General features: G+C 48.1%; 1 protein-coding gene across 3 annotated transcripts; it reads right to left on the bottom strand.

Annotated features, from left to right (window-relative positions):
• Positions 1 to 7,414: 7,414 nt before the first annotated feature.
• On the bottom strand, positions 7,415 to 17,466 carry FUS (FUS RNA binding protein). Of its 3 annotated transcripts, none has more exons than XM_019987774.2 (15): positions 17,365 to 17,466; positions 15,798 to 15,822; positions 15,556 to 15,710; positions 14,699 to 14,843; positions 14,321 to 14,502; positions 13,914 to 14,118; positions 12,242 to 12,276; positions 10,697 to 10,729; positions 10,025 to 10,128; positions 9,396 to 9,525; positions 9,044 to 9,145; positions 8,786 to 8,909; positions 8,172 to 8,272; positions 7,912 to 8,059; positions 7,415 to 7,618 (listed from the first exon to the last, which is right to left on the bottom strand). In XM_019987774.2, the coding sequence occupies exons 1-15, from the start codon at positions 17,375 to 17,377 to the stop codon at positions 7,579 to 7,581; spliced, it is 1,542 nt and encodes a 513-aa protein (XP_019843333.2). In that variant the 5' UTR covers positions 17,378 to 17,466; the 3' UTR covers positions 7,415 to 7,578. The 3 variants fall into 3 exon arrangements, with proteins under 3 accessions (XP_019843333.2, XP_019843335.2, XP_070636056.1); XM_019987776.2 differs by having other exon boundaries at positions 14,699 to 14,840; XM_070779955.1 differs by lacking the exons at positions 14,321 to 14,502; positions 14,699 to 14,843.
• Between the last annotated feature and the right edge of the window lie 1,099 nt (positions 17,467 to 18,565).

Here is an 18,565-nt window from a genome sequence, read left to right as displayed (position 1 = left end):
CTTGGTGTGTTTTCCTACTTGCAGCCTGGAAGCACATGTGGGCCTGAGCTACATATCCACGTGCAGGGCAGCAGGCTTCCCAAACACTTCACCCTTCCTGCCTCAAGTCACATGGAATAGTCCCTCATTCACCATTTGGTGGCTCCTTCGATGCCACCCTAAAGGGTCTGCCCTTGAGACCTGTGAACCATGAGTTAACCTTGTGGCCAAGGTCTAAAAATTAAAATAGAGATACAATCAAAGGGTCTGGAATTGTGGGGGGCCGGATTTGACAAGGAAGCCTGGCATGCCGCAGTCCATGGGGTCACCAAGAGTCAGACACGACTAGGGACTGAACAAGATCTGACAGATGCATTTAGAAACAGACTAGTCTACAAAGTTTCTCTTTCATTTTTCATAGGGAAAAAACTGCAAAATTAGAGCCATTTTCAGGAGAAATGATGAAAGTGAAAAGTGAAAGTGAAGTCGCTCAGTCATGTCTGACTCTTTGTGACCCCGTGGACTGTAGCCCACCAGGCTCCTCTGTCCATGGGATTCTCTAGGCAAGAATACTGGAGTGGGTTGTCATTTCCTTCTCCAGGGGATCTTCCCGACCCAGGGGATCGAACCCGGGTCTCTCGCATTGGAGGCAGACACTTTAATCTGAGCCACCAGGGAAGCCTAAAAAATAAGAATACTGGAGTGGGTTGCTATTCCCTTCTCCAGGAGACCTTCCCGACCCAGGAATTGAACCTGGGTCTCCCGCATTGTAAGCAGACACTTCACCGTCTAAGCCACCAACAGGAGAACACAAAGCAAGTATTCCTAGGGTTCCTTCAGCCACTGACACCAGTGGGCTTGGCTGCTCCCTCCCACTCCCTGCCAAAAGGGATTATAGGTTACACTTTGCCCAGAAAACATGCCAAACACAAAAGCAAAACTTCAGGAAATGACTTCCAGCAGCTGTTTCTTCTCTTGATGGAATTGTGTCAACAAAAGAAAATAGTATTTATTTCTAGAAAACAGCACCTTAAGGAGTCTTTCCAGAGGCTGTTACGGAACCAGCATCCTAAGACACATCCTGGGTACACTTTGCACCCCAATTCTTTCTGGCTTGGAGGAGTGGATGCAAAGCAACAGGCAGACACCAAGGAGGTCAGATACTCCATACACAGGAGTCAGATCATCAGACTTGGGGATGCAGGTATGACAGTCCAGGGTGTGCCATTCACAATGACACCAGCGCAGAATGAACAAAGCCGTATGAAGGCTTCACTTGGAATACCTTCCCTAGACACAAGAACGAGCAAATGCAGTGTTTATTCTCCACGCCCACCCCACCCCCACCACACACAGTCTGTGAAACGTTTCCCTACTCTGATTACTGAATCACTAGAGCAATGGGAGAAAACAAGTGGTTTGCTGTAGGAGGAAGCTACCAAGAAGCTAAGCTAATGGCCACTGTCAAGGCTACGCAGTCACGTGAGACTGCTTCTAATGGTATTTAGGACTGACCAAGAGGAAAGCTGAGCTTCCCCCAGTGTCCCCCTCAGTCCCAACACTCAGGACCCCGTGGACTCATCTTGTCGCTAGCCACCCAATAAAATGAATGCAGGTGCTCCCCATTGCATCTCAGCCCTTTTCTGCCAAGTCTTAAATCTATAAACCAAGGCTTATTCAACCTGAGACATCTGTTCACTTATGTTCTACAACAACCTTACCACTTTCCAAACCAGAAGTTGTCTTCCTTTTACTATGCTTGTACCCTGGCATATGACAACAGCCGCAGCCTAACCAGAAAACAAGAAACCCTAGCATGTTCCATAAGGCCCAGATGGAGTCATTCTTTCAGCTCACATCCAAATACCTTCACTGCCCCCATCTGGTTTATTCCTTCATGTCTTACCCACAGCAGGCCTCTGACCTCCCTGCTTCTGGTCAAACACCATCAAGGGCCTGAGTGATCAAAACTGATGATGGAAACGGACTCCCTCCTAACACTAGGACACCTGAGCCCGCCTTCTGGCCGGACCCTGAATAACCCCATCCAACCTCTCCTGCCTTTCTCATCACATAGCCCCGGATCCCAACACTGCTTCCTCACACCCCATGCCCTACCTAGCACACCCTGGGCCCTTAGACCTGGACACCTTGAAACCCCGCCCCGGTCCTCACATGCCCACAGGTGGCCTTCCTCTGGGCTCCAGCAGCACTCCCACCTACTGCCCTGTGGTAGAGCGAACCACACTGTCATATTTTTACACTGGGCTCCCCCATTAAACTCCCCCCAAAAGACAGCTTTTCAACCTGTGTCATGCTTTGAATTTGAAAAATAATAAATAGCAGTTACTGTGTATGTCTAGTGTCTAATAGGTAATTTTTTTTTTAAAGACTTCATAGAAACTTAATGTTATGGAGATGGAGCCATAACTAACACTTCCCTGCACAGCAGATGCTCAAACAGAGCAGCTACGAAATCCAGTACAGGCCTGAGGCAAGACAAGGGTCTAAGAAACAGCTCCCCTAAGTTCAAAGACTTCTTGGGGGCTTTCTTTTTCCTTTTTATTGGGGTGGGGAGGGAGGGAGAGTAGGGTGAGGCTCAGTTCTACCAGCCACAGCATACTAGTTAAGGACACAACTTCTACAGCCAAATAATATTCAAATCTCTGGTCCACCTCACTCACCAGTTATGAAACGTAAGGTCAGTTTGTACCTCAGCATCTCCAGCTATAAAGTAAGGATAACAGGACGTAACTCATCACCTAGCAGCAACTGGCCCATTAGTGTCAACAGTGATCTCCAGGATACTTTTGTTCCTAGTTCAATGGCTCCAAAAAGCACCGGAAACAATGGACATTTTCTGCCCAAACCTCTAAGCATCACAAGACTGAAATAAGAGCAAATGGAACAAATCGTCTGTGTTAGCTGGGCCTGTGCTAACTAGAAAAACCCATATGCAGGGCCCAGCCTTCCCTGAGTGACCTTTTTCTTAGCTCCTGGCTCAAACTGTCTACAGAGAAAGTTTTATACAAAATCAAGTTCCCCTTCACAGAGGGGGCAGGGGGTGGGGGGTGGTGAGCAGACGAGTCCCTACAGAACTTCAGAGTCTGGCTCTAAGAGTGTGCTGCTCAAACAGCACCATCAGCATTGCTAGAGAACTTGTACCCCACAGGGACCTCCAAGCTAAATCAGAACCCACTGCCAAGTGGGTTCACATGTATATCCAACTTAAGACACATTGCCAGAGAGGACTTGCTTTGCCACCTTGGTCAGATGGCCAAGGTTTGCAGAAGCCAGCCCTCCTCGTGGCTCCAATGGTAAAGAATCTGTCTGCAACACTGGAGACCTGGGTTTGATCCCTCGGTCAGAAGACTCCCTGGAGAAGGGAACAGCAACCCACTCAATTCTTGCCTAGAGAATCCCAACGGACAGAGGAGCCTACCAGGCTACAGTCCATGGGGTTGCAGTCAGAAACTACTGAGCAACTACACTGCCACTTTTTTCAGGGATTTGGCTTGCTGGTGACTCAGACAGCAAAGAATCTGCCTGCAATGCAGGAGACCTGGGTTTGATACCTGGGTCGGAAAGATCCCCTACAGAAGAGAATGGCTACCTACTCCAGTGGGCTTCCCTGGTAGTTCAGCTGATAAAGAATCTACCTGCATTGCAGGAGACCCTGGTTCAATTCCTGGGTTGGGAAGATCCCCTGGAGCCCAGAACAGCTACCCATTCCAGTATTCTTGCCTGGAGAATTCCATGGACAGAGGAGCCTGGTGGGTTACACCCCATGGGGCCAACGAGTCTGACAGGGCCAACACTTTTCACTTTCATTCAGGCAAAGAGCACACAGGATGGGGCCACTCCCCTTCTACTTCTGGGAAACAAAACAAAGTACCCATGGCTGATGTATGGCAAAAACCATTACAATACTTTAATAATCCTTCAACAGAATTTTTTAAAAAGTGGCCATCAGGCTAAATCTTAAGACAAGTTCTTAACCCTGAGTGGTCTGCACTGCAGAGCCCCAAGGATCCTGCCGGGAACAGCCACTGAGAAGCAGCGCGGGTGCAACGCTGCCACCCTGTGGCACGCCTGCAGGACGCTGCCTGAAAAGCCTGGCTCCTTGTTCCCTTGTTTCTTCTTCCCTGGTTTCTTCTCCCTCCTTGGCATTCTCTATCCAGAATCGCCTGAGCTTGGTCCCCCACTACACAAGCAATCTCCAATCAGACCCCATGGTCCTAGCTCCTTTTTTGTCTCCAATCTCCATGTTGCTGGCTCTCAATCGTCCTTCCTGTTAAAAGAGCCCTCCTCACTAGCACCATTACCCAGATTTAAGGTTAAAACCACAATCCAACAAGCTGAGAGCACAATCCATCCAGAGCACTATTCCCAGACCCAATCTCATGACACTTCTGTTCCTGCCTCAAAACTGTTAAGAATTTTTTAACCAATTAAGGACCAACCTATGTATAGTAAAGGGAACTCTGTTCACGTCCCAGCCTGGATGAGAGGGGAGTTTACGGGAGAATGGATACATGCGTATGTATGACTGGGTTGCTCTGTTGTGCACCCAAAATTATCACACGTAATTAGCTATATCAATATTAAAAAAATAGCAATTTTAGATTCAATGGTCTCCTAAAGCTTTAACAGCCAACACCATAAGGATTGTGAACCAGTCAACTTCTACAAGCCCAGAAGTCAAACCTGATGGCAAGTTCCACCTGACACTACTTCCTCAGTTCTTATACACCCAGAACACGAAGACCACTGCATGGGGGAGGTGAACAGATTTTTGTGGAAACCTGTTGTCTAAAATTATTAACAACACAAAAAGTTAAAGATGGAAGAGTCAGTTTTGAGGGCCCAAAGGCAGGAAAGGTAGTCAGTTCTGGAAAGGCTGGAGAGCAATGGCTGCAATGGACCCAAGCTGAGCCCCCGAGCCTAGTACTCGGAGTAAGACCTGGTAGAAAACCCCTGGTAGGGAATTCCCTGGCAGTCCATGCTTCCATTGCAGGAGGCACACGTTCAATACAGGTCAGACTAAGATCCCGCACGATCTCATAGTACGGCCAGATAAATTCAGTTAAAAAAATTTTATTAAACCCTGGTGGATGATTGACTCAATGACCTAACCTCTGCACTATATTGTCTGAGCTACTGAAATCCAGTACATGATGGGGGGCAAAGGTGAAAAAGATTAAGCAATCAGGCAGTGGCAATCAGACCTGCAGCACACTTCTCCCCACCCACCCGTAACATTCTCCCCCTGGCTTCTTCCTAAGTTAGCCTGTCCCAATTCAGAAACGCCAGATGCCTAGTGCTTCCAGACTTCAGGACATTTTCGGTAACTCAGTTAACATATATTCTTTAGAACTTAAAAGACCAGCCTACAACCCTCATCAGAATAACATGACCGACTACCACCAGCCAGGTGCTGCTTACAAGGAAATACAGGATCCAAAGTTCAAACCCCTCAGGGTCTATTTTTTCCACCAAAGGATGAACTGGCACTGGAATCAACCACCAAAACATTCCCTCAGTTGCTATTTCTCTCTTCACCCATCTCTACCCATCCTCCTGAAAGTCCCCCGAACTAATCTACCCACGAGACACTTGGGTCTTTTACTTGACCACATCACGTCTTGGTTGTAGCACACAGGACCTTCGTTGTCACGTGTGGATCTTAGTTCTGACCAGGATCAAACTCAAGCCCCTTGCACTGGGAATAGTCCTTAACCACTGGACCACCAGAGAAGCCTCAGGACCCTATTTTACTGAAGGTGAGGCCAATCACTGAAGCCTTTTAAAGGACAACTAAATGCTAATAATCCCACTTACTCCCAGAGCTTGGGTGAGACCCGACTCACCTCTAACAGCAGGGATAAAGGAACCACAATCAAACCCTAACACCAGAATCCTACCAGGTGAAGCACCCATAAACCTCTCAGATGTGCTCGTGCCATCAAACCAAACATCATTTTAAGATAGATCAAAAGCAGAAGAGGGCAGGAGGAGAACCACTGCCATTTTCTTGGCTCTAAATCTCAGGGATTCTTATAAGTACCAAGTTTCACAAGCCAAATAAAAGCACTGCCTGGAGAACCTCAGCCATTCTCCACCATTCTTGACAGAACACCTCCACTCAGTAGGGAGGGTAGCTATTCCTTTGTACAAAGCCACAGCCTCTGTCTCAGATCACCAGAGGTTTGAGGATGAATCAACTCTTAAAGGGTACAATTTCAGAAAAAGAAAAGCACTTTCCACAAGGGGTCCCAGGCACTCTCTTGAGCTGTGCTTCTAACAAAGCATAGTTTGCTGTTGGTTATGATTTTAAGTTCTGTGTAGCTAAAATTCAACTGCTTGGCAAGAATGGGCAAGTTTCCTAAATTCAAGTTTTGAGTTGGAAGGAGGGGGTAGTTTTCTGGGGTCAGGAAAGGTGTATCAGCTTAAGGAGCACTACTGAGGTGGCAACTCATCGGCCCAACCCCTTCCCTTTCTCAAAACACCAAAGACTTTTGAGTACTGGCAGATGGGAACATGACCTAATTACACCACTGTCTCAACAGGCAATACCCGGAGTCCCACCTTCAGGAAAACTAGTGTGCAGAGGGAGCCCATTCACTGAAATAGCAAAGAACTGCCTTATCTTACTTTCTCAGCTAACCTTCCCCTTTTACCATCTTATCTCATTCCCAAGTCTTTTTCCCTAAAATTCAGCATCCTCTTAAGCCAGGCCTAAGCAAATAAATGTTTGGGGTAGGGATTTGTTTCGGAAAGAAATGCCAAGAAATGAAAATCAAGTTGGAAGATGACAAGGACTGCATCCTGGCGTCAAACCATTTCCTGACTGTGAGAGCTACAGAATCCAGGCACTTCGTTTTCCACCTATGATAACTTGTGAACAGCGTATCTGCCACTAGGCAGGTGCTCAGTTAGTTTCTCCCCTTCCTGGAAAAAAAAACCCAACTGGTTAACTACATGATCTAATCAGGGTCAATCAAACTTGAGTATCACCCTCAAAGTTTAATTTGTTTGAGCCCCACCCTTAGAAAAGTGCCAGAACTCCTTGAAAGGAGCAAAACTGCTATAAATAAGCCCACAAAAATCAGCACATCAATCAACACAGTAGAAGAGAAATCTCCACATGGCTGGACAAAAATGGGGGCCAACACACGATGTTCATTTACCCCTTTCATTCATCCGATTTTTACTGTGAACAGAGAAGTTTAATCTCTACTTTCAAGGATACACTTGACCTTTGCTCCCCTGAACCAAGTATCAAACACATTATTCTAGTTCCTGCTGAGCGGGAACAAATTTATTCCAGTTCCCACAAGGCAGGTTGGTTGATATGAATAGAGGAAAAACTCCCCACGTTCTTGACCTGGACATTCACGCTCCAGGAGAGTGAAGAGGGGGAAAAGGAAGAAAATTTAACTAAAATGATGGTTTTTAATGGGAACCAGAGGTATGGTTACAGTTACATAGTCCGACACAAAAAACCCGTGGGTGATCAGGAGGTGGAAGGTTACAAAATAATGCGGGTAGTAACACTGGGTACAGGAAGAAAGCTGATCCAAGGCCTCAGGAGCCAGGCTAGTACGGCCTCTCCCTGCGATCCTGTCTGTGCTCACCCCTGCAAGAAAGAGCATCCATGAGGTCTGGGTTCCAACCTCTCTACCCACCCTCCCCCAAAACCCAACCTGCCCTGCTACCCACCCCGAGAGACAGCTCATCTCCCTGGGCACAGAGTGCATGTGGGCATCCAGACTAGCTCCCCCAGGTAAGTTTCCTTCCCTTGTTTCCTACCCAAGCGTTAGTCTCAGCTTTCCAACCCCGCCCTCAAAATGAAACCACGCTCCCCAAACCCTGCAATCCCATGACCTCTGGTCAACTGCTCTAGTTCCCTTTCAATTTAGTCTTACTTACCTGGAGTCCATCTTGCCAGGGCCGAAACCACCTCTGTCCCCACCACCCCGGCCCCCTCGGAAGCCCCCACGGTCCCCTCCTCGGCCTCGGTAGCCACCCCGATCATAGCCTCCTCTGCCACCACGACGATCATCTCCGTAGTTACCCCCTAGGAAAAAAAGAAACATGATTCAACCCTCTATCACATCCCCCAGACCCCTCCTCCCTCCCCTTGTCTAGCCTCCCTGCAGATCCCAACACCAGCTCTGCCTCTTCCTTACCCATATGAGAGCCTCCTGGTCCCCCTCCTGGGCCATCTGGTTTAGGGGCCTTACACTGGTTACATTCATTCCTCCAAGAGAAGTTCATGTTCTCACAGGTACTGAGGAAAATAAGACAATGTGTGTGGGTGGGGGGTGGAAATGGCCAAGACCTAGAATTATGAAGATTCCAGTGACCCTAGGGATACGTGAGGAGAATGAAGCCTCGGAAAAGCAAAGAGGCCTGTTTCTCAGGAGCGGAGACCAAGACTGCAGGTTACTGAGCCCAGTCTAGATGACTCCCGGCCAAACCTGTCCCCGTCAGCATAGCTTTGACATTAGTCAGAAACTACAAACTGTCGTAACATCAAGGTGGCGTAGTGCTGAAGAACCTGCCTGCCAATACAGGAGACATAAGAGGCTTGGGTTTGATCCCAGGGTTGGGAAAACCCCCTGGGGAAGGGAATGGCAATCCACTCCAGCATTCTTGCCTAGAGAATCCCCATGGACAGAGGAGCCTGGCAACCTGCAGTCCATGGGGTTGCAGAGTCAGACAGGACTGAAGCAACTTGGCACATAACATCAAAGGGCACACGTACAAGAGGGCTGAGGAAAAATTAAGCCGTTTCACTCACGGATTAGGACACTTCCAGTCCCCTGCTCGCTGCTGTCCTCCTCCACCGCCACCGCCACTGGGGAATCCTCCTCGGCCACCGCCGCCGCTGCCACCACCTCCATAGCCTCCACGGCCCATAGGTCCTAGAACAGAGCCAAGAACAGGTCTGCTCCCCTTCCAAGTGTGGTTAACCTGTCTTTGCCACACAAGCCCTCACCATCCTCCTTCCCTCTTCTCTCCCCATCACTTCTTTACAGCAGCAGAAAGAGCTCCTCACCTCCTCGCCCTCGGCCTCCACGACCATTACCACCACCCCGATTGAAGTCTGCTCGCCGAGTAGCAAATGAGACCTTGATAGGATTCCCAGAGAATTCTTTACCTAAAGAAGTAAGGGAGGTATAAAAGAGACTTATTAAGACCTATGACCTGTGGGTCCAAAAGTATACCTGATACAATCAAGAGAAGACTCTGCCTTCTTACAAATGTTAACAATCTCATGAGACATAAGTCAACGTAAGACTACACCAACTGTGTAGTGCTATTAAGTCTTGGAAGACTCAAAGAAACCCTCAAAATGCAGCCTGTTTCCCCAAGCTAGCTGCCCTCTCCCCCAGCCTCCTCAGACATACCATCAAACCAGTCAATAGCTGCTTTGGCGGAAGGTGGGTCATCAAATGATACGGTGGCCTCTCCCTTCAGCTTGCCTGTTTCCCTGTCTGTGTACAGATTAATCATGGGCTGTCCTGTTTTCTTATTTGTCTGAAGAAAGCAACACGAGATCACATCAGTCTTAATACAGCACTATCAAAACCATACCTTCCTATTTCCCACATAACTTGAAAGAAAGCCATCGACTGTTAACTGCTTCTCCCTTCAATATTAAATGATAGAGATTACAGACTACAAACTCAAAAGTTGTAATCACCTTTTTAATCAATTGTGCCTTTTTATGTTAAAATGTGATTCCCTTTGGAATGGCAACAGTTAATGCTTTTTCCTCAACAAATGAAGCAGGCAACCATTAAGACTTCTAGTTTCACTAAGGTATGAAATCCCAAAGCCTGCAGCACTGATACAATGCACCCACTCTGCTCCAGAAGTACCTTTCTTTGGTCTTTCTTTCGGGGCTGGGGGGGACACAGCCACTTTCTTTTGGGGCTGGGGGATCTTAGTTCCCCAATGAGAGATCAAATCCGTGCCCTTGCAGTGAGAGGGAGAGTCTTAGCCACTGGACTGCCAGAGAAGTTCCCATAAGTACCTTAATGATACCAATCTGCTTGAAGTAATCAGCTACAGACTCAATTGTAACATTCTCGCCCAGCCCTTGCACGAAGATGGTGTTGTTGTCTGAATTATCCTGTTCTGCTTGCCCAAGACAGCAGGAAAAGTGGAGATAGGAAACAACCAAAGATACAACAAGTCAGTGACACTTAATAACCTGAACTTTGATACTTCTTAGCTTTCAAAGAAAGAAAATTTCTAAACCAATTAATATAAGGTACTGGTGGTGTAGGTCTGACAAATCTCCAACTCTACTTCATTATCTGAGTGCCTGAATGCTAGCCGCTTCACTAATTAAAATTTAGTTTTACAACTACCCCTTAAAACATGCTGCTATTCATAAAAGAAACCAGGGCTCAGGAGTTAATTGCCGAAGACCACACCAGTGTCATCAACTTTCAGTTGAAGACCCCGAAGACACTAATTTTACACTAAAATGCAGCATACAAAATGATCAAAACAAAAAGGACACTGAGTGCTTCCCTGGGTCTTTTCTGTTAAATACGCTGGTAAACACAGCTACTCCTAAACTCTCTCCCCACAGTTTCCTTCTCGAGCCCCACTCTTCTTCAGATTCCCTTAAGTTTGAACATCCAAGAAAAGTCCTGCTACCACTTTAGCCTTTCTTTCCCGCCACCTGTGGACTTACCAGAGTCATGACGTGATCCTTGGTCCCGAGGGCCTTAAGTGACATAGAAAAAAAAAAAAAAAAAACAACAAAAAACAAAAAAACAAGGAAAGAGGAGCCGTTAGTTAAGAGGCTGAGAAAGACAAGGAAAAAAATTAACACCAAATCCAAACTTTTGCAAAATATCAGGTAAGTGCTCACAGCCAGCCTCACTCCAAACCCTGTTCTGGGTTGCCTGCCCAGAGAAAACCCTAGGCAGGTCTGGCAAAGACACAGGCCCCTTTTCTTAAGGTCTGCATGTAACTTGAGTCCCCACAGGGACAACTCCACACTTCAGAAAATGCTGCCTCCCCCAGCTCAGGCTGGGAAACGTCCTCAGCACAGACTGGGAGGGCTAGGAGGGAGACCCATTGAAGTTAACAAACCAACTCATAGCTTGGCCCTCTTCTCTCGCCCAGAGAGAAATGGGCTCACCACCAGCAATGTGATATGCATCCATACAGTTTCTCCAAACTTTAGCACCAAAGACACTTATCCCTTGTGGAACAATTTTTAATGTCATCTTTCGAAACCAGTCTTAAAACCATGTTGTTTCCCCAAAAACCACATGAAAGTAAAAATCATACAAAATAGCTATTGTAGGTTTTAAGCATGTCCCAGGGAACAGACCAGAAATCTTATTTCCATAATGCAGCCTCTATTTTTTTTTTCCAGAGACCATCTTCGCCCAAAGTTTATCTGAATTCACCATATATAAATGTTGTACCCACACTCAATGACACCTAAATCATGAACCCAAGCCTTTGGCTTTACATGTTGAGACAAATCAAGAAACCTTTTGTTAGTTAACCAGACCAGAAAAGTTCCAGCTTACTAGGAGACTTCTCCAATTTGCCATTTTTCCATGAATTCAGTTTGTGCTGTTATTAAGACCTGATTATTTCCCACGAGCCACACATGCTCCCAACCTTTCTTGGAAGCAGTTCACACCTTCCTGCCCAGAGCTAGTTGCTATTTAGCCCATCTGAGTTGAGTTTAAATACATGTATGTAGGATTGCATTGACACCATTCAGTATTTAATACATAAATATGTACCAACTTCACCATCCTCAGGGCAGGGCAATACTTCATCCCTCGTCCAGAATTAAAACGTTTGGAGATTGTTACACATACACTCACATACACACAAGCCTCAGACACACTGATCAAAGGATCGATCCTAAAGCCAAGTTGGCACCACATGTTCCAGCACACTCTCCAGTTTCTCATAACGGTTGTCACTAAGTGCCGGTGTGGCGACACTCCTGTCAAGAGGCCTCCTAAACACCTCTTATTAACCTGGGTCAAACCAATTTGGTACCAGACGACTGCTGAGTCTTACTCCCTGCCTGCCTCCAGGTTAGCACACATCTGGCAGCAGGTGGCATTCCACCCCACCCCTTTCTGGAGGTGGTTATGGACACTCCAAAACTTTTGACACTTAAAACACGCTAAGACAACTGCAAATGAACAATCAGACAAAGCATTGCTGGGAGTTGGGAATTTTGGAAACTCTGTTCACTTACCACCAAATTTATTGAAGCCACCACGGTCACTTCCGCTGGAGAAGACAAGTTAGAAGAAAGGACATGAAGCTTCCAACGGCTACAAAAGGGCGGTTTTTGGTTTTGTTCAACATTCCCCAAACATAGGTAGGTGTTTCGGGAAAATGACAATGCAAGTTGCTACTAAAATACATTCCCCTTCCTGACCACCCCTTGTCTGACCTGTGAGCATGTCACACACACGTGTGCAATTTCTCAGACACAATTATTAAGGATTTTGCTTAAAAGTTTATATATCTATTTCCTCTAGAAAAAAAAAAAAAAAAGACCCATTTTCCTTGGCCGTTCTTCTGACGTAGCAGATGTTTTTCCTCTTGTCGCAAGCAGTTGCCAACCCAGTAGTTGGTTTAAAAAACCCTACCCCGTTTACCCAGAAGACACTTCACACCAGGCTGGGGTAGCCCTGAACACATTTTTGTGATTTTTTTTTTTTTTTGCTTTGAAAGCAGCAAGCAGACCCAACCCCATTCCATAAAAAGTCAAAACCAAAGGCAATTTCCCCTTAAAGCGAGACAAAACTTAGCTAAGCCCTTCCCTAACTACTGAGCTGGTTTTGATCTCTCCCCACCCCCGGGGTCACCCCTTCTACACTGCGAGAAGAGCGGAGTATTTTGCAATGTCACCTTTCATACCTGTGGCACATAAAATGCAGAGCAAGTTAACAGTCACATAACAGTTGCTTTTCTTTTTTTAAAGTTTTGCATTATAAACACACGCACACAACAGAGTTTTCCATATTTCTGTAAGGTTTTTGGCACTGCCCCCACCCCCCTCTGAATACTTACCATACACAAACTCTTTTTAAAAAACTTACTTTTTCCCCAAAAGGAGTAACACATTGACATTCCTCCCCTTCTCGAGAGAGACAGAGAAGAGTGCCTCCAGTTGTTATTTACCAACAGACTTGACAAATGCTCTAACATCAAATCTAAGGTTTTACTTCAGCTTCAGCAGGAAGGGGAGGAAAGAAGGTCCAGCTGGACAAGTAACCGGAGGAAGGGGGACAGTGGAGCAAGTGGGTGGGAGACCACTGTCGAGCGTACTGTACTTTGTCCAAAAGGTCTGCACACTTCAGAGAGCCCCATGAACCAAGTCACACACAAAATCATTACAGTCCGTCAGATTAGTACAAGTCAAGTTCGTGGATTCAAGTGACTATAGAATACAGGAAGAGAGAGTAGCCAATTCCTGGAAGCTCAAGTCAGGTTAACCATTGACAACTCCTTTAGAGGACACATGGGAATACAAGTAACAAGTTTCCCTATCACCAGGAGTGGGATCATCGGTTTCCCTTGCAGAGAAAGAAGCCTTTACTTCCATGGTTCTTGCCTAGGATTATCAATGACTCCAATCCACATACACCCCTACATTTCTCCTTTTTCTTTAGAGATGAAAGTTGTCAGTACTCAAATCTCTGTACAGAAGTGTGGGTAGAAGTTCAGGCTCCCAAGTTCTCACAAAAATAAAATGGGGATGGATGTACGAAAAAGAAACAGTCAAGATCCCCAATCAAAGCCCTTACAAATTCCCAGAATCAGACTAACCATGCACTACAGGACTAGGCTTCAAGGGAGACTCATGCAACCCTCCTCCCTTTCCACTGATGGTACTCCCTGGCTCACAAGACACCTACCCCATGCCGCCTCTGCCTCCACGGCCACCTCCACGACCTCTGGGTTCGTAGCCACCACTGCTGCGGTTGTAACCACCGCCACCGCCCCGGCCACGGCCCCCACGGTCCTGCTGGCCTCCCCCGTAGCCACCACTCTGGTCCTGGTTGCCATAACCACCACCGCCGCCACCACTGCTCATGGAGGGCTGATCTTGGCCGTAGCTACCTGTCAGGAAAGAAAAGTATGCCTTTAAAAAGGACAAAACAGACTGTGAGGTGGCATAAAACAGTTCAAGGGTGCCAGGGAATAAACGTCAATAGAAATACAGATAAAGCTAGGGTTTTTAAGAACCCTTTCAGGGTAACAGCCCAGAATACAATTTCTTGCGAAAAGCAGGGATGAGACAGAGCAGAAGGAAACCTCTCACCTCCGCCACCCCCTCCGCCGCCACCGCTACTGTTGTACTGGCTCTGCTGCCCATAGCCCTGAGGCGGGTTATAGCTCTGCTGCTGCCCATAGCTTTGCTGCTGCCCACCATAGCCAGACTGCTGGCCGTAGCCTCCACCCTGGGGCTGCCCATAGCCGCTGCTTTGAGAACTGCTACCGTAACTAGGGGAAAAGAAAAAAAAAGAGTCACAACGCCAGTGTGTCCAGGACTTCACTTCTGGTACATCCCATTCTCTGTCCCCAACAGAGACCACCTCTCCCCCATTACCCCTGATAATTACTCCCACTGCTAACCACATTATCATTCCTTACGGATTCACCCCTCATCTTTTCGGTCCTTTCCACACCCACTCCTTACCTTCCTGAGGTGCCGCTAGGAGCTGGCTGCTGGCCATAGCCAGGGTACGAGGACTGTTGCCCATAAGATGACTGAGAACTCTGGCTACTGCCATAGCCACCAGCTGAGCTATATCCCTGGGGAGCTGACTGTGTGCTGTAGCCTGCTAAAAGGAAAGGAAAAGGAAAGTGACAAAAGCTATGAAGAAAGAACAGGCAGGGAGTGCACTGAGAACACTACTACGCTTCCCGTGCTTGATAAGGCAACTTCTTAGAAGGTGCTTGGCGATCTTGCAACTCATAGCTAAAGACATTACCTTTCTACCTGAAAGCTTTCAACTTCTATTCAAGTTCTGAATTCTAATCTCATCCCACACACCCCCAAAGCCAGCCTCCAGGACCACCACTAGTCACAGCCCAAGAGATCTCTCTTCACTAACAGCACTTTCACCTGCCCGACGCGTGCAGAACAAATAAAGACAACGCGTTATTATTTACACTTCAGGGACCTCAGGGCAAATTCCACCTCCTGGTGTATCATGTGATGCCATCTGACTTCAAATATCTTCAAGCAAGTCATTTTCCCTCTTTAAAAGCCTAAAGCATTTCTCCCTCTGGAATATTCCTCCTGCCTTCATTTCACTTTCATGCTTAGAGGAAATTGGGAAAATAGCAGCATAAACAGAAAAGTAAAAAGTCAGAAAATAAAAGGAAACAGGATTACAAACCAATTAAACCTTTTTGTTTCAAAGGACTCAAAACATCAAAGAGCTTTAAGGGTCAAAGACTGGTTAAGGGGACTGTTTCAGCACTGCTTAGGTTTAAGAAAAGCAACATTCACAAAGAGCAGAAGAGGTGGAGTGACCCACTAAGACTCACTGTTCTGGGTCTGTCCATAAGAACCACTGTAGCTGCTCTGGCCATAGCCCGAAGTGTCCGTAGACTGGCCGTAGCCACCGTAACTCTGTTGCCCGTAGGGTTGATTGCTCTGCTGGGAGTAGCCCTGCCCAGGCTGAGTTGGGTAGGCCCCGTAGCTAGAGAAAAAAACAGTGCTCTCAGGAAAAGACACCTTAGCCACCCACGCCCTCTACAAACTCTGGAAGCCCAGAAGCGACACTCACCTTTGGGTTGCTTGTTGGGTATAGTCTGCAAAAGAAAAACAGGATTATATTACCTTCAGCCATTCCTCAGAACAGACTAGAGCTAAAAGACTTAAGCTTCGGGGTCCCCAGATAAGAAAATCAACAAAGGAGGCATAAATTCCCTTATGAAACTCTACTGGAGAGGGGCAGTCTGTGAGACCCGTCAAGTTTTCTTACAATAGAAAACGCAAAGAGAAAGCGCATTTCCACAGAACCAAAAGAGAAGCCTTAAGTACCTGAAAAAGCAAGACTGCTAACGGACAGCAGCAACTGTCCGCAACTTCAATCGATGTCAGGAACTGCAAAGATCTACACACATTTCTATCTCACGCCCCCTCGAGGAGGAAGACACCGCCAAGAGTTAGGCTGAAATCACACAGCTGTTTCAGCAGGACAGGTTTTTAATTCAAGCCAGAGGCAGAATTGTGCCGAAGGGAGCCTCCGCTTTCTCAATCGAAACAAGAATGTCTTACAAAGGGCCACGCTTCACCCTTTGCCCAATCTTGGAGCCTGGAAATGGGAACTTTTGGTGCAAAGCCAGCTAACCAAGGGAAGAGAGCATTCTGATCAGCACGTTGGCTGGCACTCAAGCCCCCAGCCCTGTGGCTCCCAAATGAGTGCGTTTTCCTGTCCCTCTTGCCTAACTCGGGGCTGCGGGAAGACTAGGCGAATCCAAAGAAGCGAAAGTGCTTTTTAAAGCGCCACATGGAAGACGCACGGGCCTGATCGGCTCATCTCCTCGATACAGGAAACGAGGCGCTTCCCCCGCAGGAAAGAGCCAAAGCACCGAGAGAGGGTGTGGCCTCAGGCGGCCGTTCTTTTCAGTTCCCACCTCTGTAAGAGGAAATTAGGCGGGATAGGCCCCGGGCCCAGTCCTCAAGACCGTTGGACCACTCCCCAGCCCCCTACCCCCAGCCGTTAAGCGGGCGCGCGGCCCAGACCCCGAGCCTCCGCCTCCGGCCGCGTGGCAAGCGAGGCGGGAACGAGGCGGTCCCGCCCCTTCCCGAAGGACCCCGGGGGCGCGGCCCACACCGGACGCGCGCCGCGGAGCCTCCAGCCGAGGGTCTCGCGACAAAAAGCAGGGCCGACAGGAGACCGGAGGGGGGGGGCGGTTCGCGCCGCCAGAAAGGGGAGGAGGGGCTAGCAGAGCGCGTGCGCGCTCCTCCGAGTGCCCGGATGCAGCACTGCGACAAAGCGGGCCCGAGCGCGGGGCTGGGGACGAGGGGGAGAAGAGGGTACGGAGACCGAGCATTTCCATCCGTGCCTCCCATTCCCAATCACTAAGCTGCGTCCCTCCCAACCCTCACCTCAAGGAAGGGGGCAACGAAGGGACGACCTCCCGCCCCACGCGAGGCGCCAGAGGAGCAAAACAAAATGGCGACATCGGCCTCCCCCTTCCACCCCTCTCCGCTGCTTCCAGCCAGTGGTGCGAGGAAACGATCCTGCACTCTACAGCCGCTCGGGTCCCACCGAAAAACAAAAGCCGGACTGGGAGGGAATGAGATCCGGGGCCGGCGCGCCACCACCGCCTCGCGCCCTTACATACCGTTTGAGGCCATGTCCGCGCACGCGCGCACAGGCCGACAAGCAACAAGATTCCAACACTACAGAGCACCGACGCCTCGAGGACTGAGCAGCCCCGCCTCCTGCGTCGAGGTTTATGTACGCCTCCCCGCCTACGTCTCCCAGGGGAACGTACCAACTACGGAAAGGAAAGGGGGAAACATGGCCGGACTCCTGGCACTCTTCAGGGAATATAGAGGATCCTAGCAGGCAGAAAGGAAATGTATTAACTAAGAACTGTTCAGATCATATAGATAATCCTGTTTTTTCTGACAAAGAAATATTTGCTTTGCAAGACTAGCGCACGTTTCAGATCCGCCCCTAGGATGGCATAATGGTATGATCCGATTAACCCCTAGGGGCGGGGCAAGGGGCCCAGGGCTTCTGCGGGCGGAACTGTAGTCAAAGCCGGGAGTCGTAGGGCGGGAACCGAAATTCCTCTGGCTGGCCCCTTTCACTGGGCCTCACTTTCACTCGGGGCGTGGAGTTCCTGCGTTCCGTTCCCCTTACCCTTTTTCAGACGCGAACTCCCTCCGGCACACCCTCCCTCTCTGGCTCTAATGTTCCTCCCAAGACAACAGACACAGACCCTCTCTCAGCGTCTCGTTTTCACTCATCGTCTTTCTGGCTTACATCTCTTGAGTCCTTATCAGGGTTTGTAGATTGTGACTTTTGACATGAAAGAAATAAAGCAGGGAGTTTAGCCCGGACCCTTCGGTCCTAGTCTGATCAAGCACTGATCGCCCACCCAGCGTCCTCAAGGCTTGGCCCCTGACTAGCTGTTGGACGGGAAAGCCCAAACACTCCGGATCTCAAAGAGCGTTGAGATTAGATGAGGTATCTCCCACCCTTTCACAGATATTTTCCTGAAACTCTATCAAGAAACCAATGTGGAGATCCAGTAGTAACTGATATTTGTATAGAGCTGAAGTGGTTTCAAAATGCACAATTAAATGCTTTCCCAACACAGTCTTATGAAGAAAGTAAGCTATCCCCATTTTATAGATAAGAAAAATAAGACTCGGGCCAAGTACAATCCGTGATTATAGAACAGGTATCCTGATTTGAATCCAGGTCTGTGCAACTGCAAAACACTCCTTTTGTTGGTTATATGAACACTTTGCAGTGTTCTGAAGTCTTTTTACTCTCTATAAGAATGCGGACAAAACGTGAAATTCAAATTA

This window comes from Bos indicus, chromosome 25 (assembly GCF_029378745.1).
Source record: "Bos indicus isolate NIAB-ARS_2022 breed Sahiwal x Tharparkar chromosome 25, NIAB-ARS_B.indTharparkar_mat_pri_1.0, whole genome shotgun sequence".
NCBI lineage: Eukaryota > Metazoa > Chordata > Mammalia > Artiodactyla > Bovidae > Bos > Bos indicus.
The sequence above is the reverse complement of the archived record's forward strand: the minus strand, read 5'-3'. Positions and strand labels throughout refer to the sequence as shown.

What these genes read in the sequence shown, in the direction of transcription:
- FUS (XM_019987774.2), bottom strand. An exon ending in ACCCAACAAGCAACCCAAAG is followed by an intron (nt 15,711 to 15,797) that starts GTGAGTGTCGCT and finishes TTTTTTCTCTAG; the next exon opens with CTACGGGGCCTACCCAACTC. An exon ending in CCTAGCGGCACCTCAGGAAG is followed by an intron (nt 14,503 to 14,698) that starts GTAAGGAGTGGG and finishes CTTTTCCCCTAG; the next exon opens with TTACGGTAGCAGTTCTCAAA.